The sequence below is a fragment of the Tupaia chinensis genome, unplaced genomic scaffold, assembly GCF_000334495.1.
Source record: "Tupaia chinensis unplaced genomic scaffold, TupChi_1.0 Scaffold144346_1, whole genome shotgun sequence".
Classification (NCBI taxonomy): domain Eukaryota; kingdom Metazoa; phylum Chordata; class Mammalia; order Scandentia; family Tupaiidae; genus Tupaia; species Tupaia belangeri.
In genome coordinates, this window is record NW_006204205.1 from 1,586,809 (window position 1) to 1,593,962 (window position 7,154).

Here is a 7,154-nt window from a genome sequence, read left to right on the forward strand (position 1 = left end):
GCCGCAATCCCTTCTCCTCCATTCTCCTCTCAGGACCTTGAGCACACACGCACACACGTCCGGCGTGAGTTTAAGCCGCCGGCTCCAGACTCAAACCACAGTCAACTATGTGGGAGTCCAGTGATGTAGCCATTGTGCTAACTGCTGGTCCCCCTGCACACACTCTTTATAGGAAATTTAAACAATTTATCCATTAGACTTAATGTAGATCAAGTATTAGGTGGCATGCATTTGTTAGAAAATGGATGATTTTGGCCAGCAGATGGTTTGGGAATTAAGGCTCACATGGCTGACCATGGTTCCAGTTCTGGACCTGGCAGCTCACATTCTCACTTTGCCTCTTTCTCTCTCTGGTGAGCACACATGTCCTATAACAAATTAAAAAATAACAATAAATAAAAAAGAAAGTGGATGGTTTAACCACTATCATTACTTAATATCTTTAAAAGTTTGCTTATTGGTTGAGTAAATATTTGTTGGACTTGCTACTATGAGTCAAAATAGTTCCCTTGTCTTTATGTAATCCTGTGGGATTGAACCATGAAACACATAAAAATTAAAGTTCATTATCAAATTTGGCAATTAAATGTCGGGCCACTATAAGTTGGTCAGTGCTGCCTTTTGTCTATTTATTAATTTATCTATCTATCAGTGATGCCTGATTGATTCTTCTAAAATTATGTTTGAGTTTTTTTGTCATTGTTGTTGCTTAGTTTTTTTTTTTTTTAATCTTGTGATGAATAGATTAACCCTATTCTCAGGGAAATTTGACAACAAACTACATAACTTTTTGACTAAGAAAACTTTAAATGTAGTTAAAAAATACTTAATTGGCCCAGCTGCAGTAGCGCACACTGTTAAACACTGCTACTCAGCAGGTTGAGGCCACCTGAAAGGCCCAAGTTCAATTCTCAGCCCACCCTAGGCAGCTGGGCATGGTGGCCAACTGCTCAGGAGGCTGAGGCAGAAGGATCACAGATTCATAGGCAATACTTCCAACATGATGAGAACCATCTAAAAAATACGTATTTTCATCCATGAAAAATCTCTTTAAATGTTTCCGTAAGTCTAGCTTCATAAATTCGTCAAGTATTTTATGAATGTTTTCCTAGTAGAGGACACAGGTATTTACTCCTAAATTCTCAAGGAATTCAGTGTTTTGGCATTGTAGGTAGGCATAGGCAACACACACGTTCTTATTGACTGGGGCCAAGTTTACTTATAATAATTATAATTTTTTCTCTCTCTTTTAAAAGAATTATTTATTTATTTAATTCCATTTGTTATTATTATGTCTTTAATTTGACCAGACAGAGAAAGAGAGAAAGGAAAAGTGAGAAAGCAAGCTGCCAGGGGAACCAGCAGTTAGCGTAATGGCTATGTCGCTGGACTCCCACGTAGTTGACCACGGTTCGCGTCCCAGACCCGGTGGATTAAAACTCACGCCAGGGGGGTGTGCATGAGGGCCACAGATCGCCAGGTGCGTGTGCATGAGTGCCCAAGATCCCGAGAGGAGAATGGAGGAGAAGGGATTGTGGCGTGACTGTCCCCCCTGGGGGGTGATTTCTCGCTTTCTGTCTCTATGTCTCTGTCTGTCTGGCGAGCGCACGCGCCCTATAGCGAAAAAACCTCTCCAAAAAAAAGAAAAAGTAAAAAGAAGAAAGCAAGCTGCCAGGTCCAAGACTTAAATCACAGTCAGCCATGTGAGAGTTCAGTGCCTTTATCCACCATGCCACCTGCTAGCCCCAGTAGTTATAAACTATTTGAAGACCCAAATCATGAATAGATTTTAAGTAGCTCTTTTAATACTGAAAATAGATTTAGAAATCTAATCTTATTTGGAACCAAATTTAAAGTTATTTTCATAGTCTCTGTCAGATATCACTTTGACTAATCATAGTTCTTATTCTGCAGGATTATATAAGAAAACTGGTAAATTGGTATTTCTTGGATTGGATAATGCGGGAAAGACAACATTGCTACACATGCTAAAAGATGACAGACTTGGACAGCATGTCCCAACACTGCATCCCAGTAAGTATATTCCCTCATGCAGTGTAATTCTTAGTCAATGATGCTAACTTACAAGCACTACCCTAATGTTTTCAGGTTTGAGATTTTTTAAAGATGAATTATGATCACGTGACTTGAACTGTTCCTAAAATAAAGTAATGAATACTATACGACCCTCAGTATGTTTAGATCTTGAACTAATAGGAGGATTCTTCAAAAAGTTCAGGCTGAGGGCTGGATTGTGGAGCAGTGGTATGAAACACAATGCTCTAAGGGGCTGACTCACGTGGGAAGGTTTCAGGTCTTCCCTGAGAATGTCAGTTATGCATGTGCCCATGATCCAGGGCTGGCTGGGTTGGGGGGAGGGGGGGCGGTGGACAGCTATACTGGGACTCTGTATCTCTCTCTCTTTCTCTCTTTGTGTGTGTCTCTCACTTCTTAAATAAATAAATTAATTTGTGTAAAAAAATCATAATTCACAGAAAATGTGTATTATGAAAAAAACAAAGCATGGATCTCAATCTTTTTTTCTTTCTTTTTTTCCTAAGAAAGATTTTTGCTATAGGGTACATGTGCTCACCAGAGACAGAAAGATAGAAAGCAAGAAATCAACCCCCGGGGGAATGGCCACACCACAATCCCTCCTCCTTCAGTCTCCTCTTGGGATTTTGGGCACATGTGCACACGTGCCTAGTATGAATTTTTTAAGCTGCCAGGTCCAGGACCCAAACTACTGTTGACTTCGTGGGAATCCAGCAACATAACCATTATGCCATTTGCTGGTCCTTTTTTTTTTACTATAGGATACATGTGCTGACTGGAGAGAGAGGGGTGGTGAGGGGGGAGAAATTACCCCCTCCCAGGGGAGAAGGCCACACCACAGTCCCTTTTCCATTTTCCTTTTGGAATTTTGGGGATGCATACACATGTACCCAAATGTCTTTCAAGCCTCTGGGACCAGGACTCAAACCATACTTGTGGCCATATAGTATCCAGCCCCTTAACCACCATGCCATAGCTGGCCCAGATCTCTTTGTATAGAGATCAAAATTGCACCAAAATTAGCTCATACTTTAATTCCATTTCTCCACAAACTTTTTGAAGTCTCCACGCACGTATCCACATCTTTTTATCAGTTAGTACTCTCTTACCTAGCTGGAGGAATTAAAAAGTTACTGTCTCTAGATTATGGTATGACTGGTAAAAGTCTCCATTATATTGTTTATAAAAGCTGACTATCTTTCAGATTTTTTTTTTTTTTTTTTAGGTTTTTGCCATAGGACACATGCATTCACTGGAGAGAGACAGAGAGAGAGGGAAAGTGAGAAACCACCATCCAGGGGGATGGCCATGCCACAGTTCGTTCTCTTCCATCCTCCTCTCAGGATTTTGGGCGAGCAATAAGGAGATTTAAAAAAAAAAAAGTTGTTGTTGTTGTTGTTGTTTTTAAAGAGAGACTTTTGCTATAGGGCTTGTGTGCTTGCCAAAGAGACAAGAGAGAGGCACAGAGAAAGAAAGCAAGAAATCATTCCTTGGGGGAATGGCCATGCTGTAGTAATCTCTTCTCCTTTATTCTTATCTTGGGATTTGGGGCACACACATACATGCCCAGCATGAGTTTCAATCTGCTGGGTCTGGGACTGGAACTGTGGTTGACCATGTGGGAGTCCAGTGCCTTAACCACTTTGCCACCTGCTAGCTCCCACCTGGTGTGATTTTCAAGCCACTGGGTCTGGGACTTGAATTGCAATTGGCCATATGGGAGTACATCATGCCACCTGTTGGCCCCATGTTTTTCAGATTTATTTTTTTGTATTTTTCTTTCTTTCTTTTTTTTTTTTTGGAGAGATTTTCGCTATAGGGCGCGTGCGCTCGCCAGACAGACAGAGAGAGAGACATAGAGACAGAAAGCAAGAAATCACCCCCCAGGGGGGACGGTCACGCTGCAATCCCTTCTCCTCCATTCTCCTCTCGGGATCTTGGGCATGCACGCACACGCACCCAGAGTGAGTTTTAAGCCACCAGGTCTGGGACGCGAACCGCGGTCGACTACGTGGGAGTCCAGCGACATAGCCATTACGCTAACTGCTGGTTCCCAAAAACCTCATTAAATCTATAAAACTACTAGGTTGAAAAAGGAAGCTTTCATAAAATTGATAAATTTTTTCTTATATTAAGAGAAGAGAGTGGGCATGGCAAATAAGATTCTGATATAAAAATAATACTTATAGAACAATGAAATGATCATGGTAAAATCGACTATATAAAATTGTCTACGAATACAGCAGAGTTAGAAGAGACGACAGAGTGATCCTATATTAGCTGTAGTCATTTAAAATTTTTGATGTTGCTCTCCATTTATTCAACAAATATTTATTGAGCATGTATTTTATGTCAGCCATTGTCAAGATACTAGGGGTGCAGCTGTGGCACAGAACAGATGCTATGTCAGTTTTCTTGAAGCTCATATTCATTTCAAACTATATATATATATATATATAAATATATAAAAGTGCATGTTAAGGGACGAGGTGGTGGTGTAATGGTCAAGGCACTCAACTCCCACATGGCCAACCACAGTTAGAGTCTGGGATTGGCGACTTGAAACTCACGCTGGGCACAAGTGCATGCGTCCCTAAAATCCCAAGAGGAGAATGGAGAAGAAGAGATTGCAACCTGCTCATTCCTACTGGGGTGTGTGGAGGGGTGATTCTCACTTTCTCTGTCTCTGTCTTTCTCTGTGTCTCTGGTGAACATGCATGTCCTATAGCAGAATTCTCTTTTAAAAAAAATGCATGTCAATCCCCTAAATTAGAGACCAGTTTCTATGAGAGATGAAAATGATACAGTCTAATTCTTGATTGATTGATTGACTCATCTAATCTAATCCTATAAAAAAGCAATTACTAATGTATTTGTTTACAATTTTCTGCTACTAAATATCTAGTAAATTAGTTTTATTTCACAAATTTGATTATTTTCATGCCTCAGTGAAAGGTCAGGCTGACTTTCTCAAAATTATGTGCTAATTTTAACTTATCTCTGAGGTCTAATAAATCAGTAACTCCATACTGGAGGAAAATAAATCAACATTCCTTCCATTCCCTCTGGAAATTGTGGCTTTGTATTTATGAATATTTTGAGAAGAACTTGAAAGTAGCACACGTCCATAAAATTCTCTGGATTATTTTGCCTTGTACTAAAGTACTTTAAAGAGTGTATAGAATCCTTTAAAAATATGGGGTTGAGTGGCAGGTGGCCTGGAGCCCTTTGAAGAAGTACCTCCTGATCTGTGAGTTGATACCCGCACAATGACAGCAAATGCTAACTGGAATCCCTAAACCATTTATCAAACATGGGATTCTGAGAGAATCTATGACCCAAAATGTGAGTAGACTGGTGGCGTGCACCAATCTCTTTAATTCTGTGAATGAAATGTTTCAGCCCTGTAACACACTGAATGAGTTGAGCCTAAAGTCTCAGCGGGGTTTCCAGGGCATGAGGATGAGAACAAGGTTTCTGACTATGGCATTTTCCAGCTTGAACCAGGTGACTTCAAAGCACCATAGGGAGCTGCAAGCAGGTTTCAGGGTAATAACGGACATTTCTCAACTCCTGCAGCAACATGGGGAAGCTGAAGAGCGAGGTTCTGGCTCTTCCTCTATCCTCCTGTGTCTTCTTCCCTGCTCTACCTAGGACTGCTGGGTTCAGAATTGTGGCTGATAGTGCCCCAAGGCATTATAAGTTGTGCGTGGAGAGAACACGGTCTCTACCAGGTCTCTACGTCCTGCAAGTCAGCAGTGCACTAAAACACGCCATTCGTTGTTTACTGTGCTGTTTTCTCATGTTTCAGCTACAGCCGACCAGTCAGCAGCTTCGTTTGAAATGGAAATGTCTCAGACGGGATTCAGTGCTCATTACTCACAGGTACAACAACCACCTGGTTCAAAAAGAACTCTCTTTCTGTAAGATTTCCTCCCACAAAACCAAGACCCAGCCATCGGCATTACTCATGCAACTTGCAGTTCAAGGCCGGAGCAGTTTGGCAGGCCATCGTGAGGTTTTCTAATTCTGTTTTCAAAATGGCATTTGACAAGTGCCTTAGTAAGACACCTGGGTGTTGAACACCGCTCACTACATCATGCTGAAAATTGTGAATCAGATAGTTTGAGTTCTACCTTTTGTAATTATGCAACTAGATAAATGAAATACCTCATTTACTATGTGTGTTAAAGAGATGGAGTGCATCTTTTTCTCAGTGGAAGGTATTCAAGGGTCTTGCAAAAGTTCCATGTTTAAGACCTAGGGCTTTTGGCACCCAGAATAAATCAGAAGGCAAGATTATAAAATATATATGTAGTTGATGAAAGAAAAGACATAATTTTTGTAAAAAAAAAAATAACATTTCACTGTGCAATTGTACTGTAGAACCTTGGGCAGTTGCTTACTAGTCCTCAGTTTCCTCTTCTGTGAAATGGGGATGGAGGGACCAGCAATTGGCATAATGGTTACGTCGCTGGACTCCCACATGTTTGACCATGGTTCCAGTCCTAGACTTGGTGTCTTCAAACTCACATCAGAGAGTGTGCATGGGTGCCCAAAAATCCCAAGAGGAGACTAGAGGAGAGGGGATTGTAGCATGGCCATCCCCCCAGGGTGGTGATTTCTTGCTTTCTGTCTCTCTGTCTCTCTGGCCAGTGCATGTACCCTATAGCCAAAATCTCTCTCTAAAAACAAACAAACAAACAAAAAATAATTAGAGTACATATACACAGCATGCTATTGTGCAGAAGAGGGAAGAAATACATTTCCACATTTCCCACCACAATGTGCCCTGAGAGTTTCAGGTACAAGTATAAGGAGAACCTTCAGTTGTGGGGCCAGGGAGTTTCTGCACATCCTAGCAATACTTCCTACCCAGCTCTTCTGGCTTCAGAGTTTCAGTCTCTGCTCTAAGGTCCCCAGATCTAAGAGTTTGTAGGAGGAGGCACTAGGAGGAGCCTTGGAGTTGACCCATCCCCCTGGGTCAACTTATTTTTCTCAAATAATCTAGAGTTTAATTTTTTCAGGAAGTAGAGAGGACTCAGCCATATCCATTCTACTTAAAGCAAGTCCCTGCCATGCTACCAATCTCACTGACC

The 7,154-nt window shown here is 41.3% G+C and overlaps 1 protein-coding gene across 1 annotated transcript in view; it reads left to right on the top strand.

Annotated features, from left to right (window-relative positions):
- The window catches only part of SAR1B (secretion associated Ras related GTPase 1B), a gene marked incomplete in the record, with an annotated part of 51,028 nt that overhangs the window by 23,272 nt on the left and 20,602 nt on the right, over positions 1-7,154 (top strand). Inside the window, 1 exon segment of the mRNA XM_027767646.1 lies at positions 1,915-2,034. Within this exon segment, the coding sequence (XP_027623447.1) occupies positions 1,915-2,034 (120 nt within the window).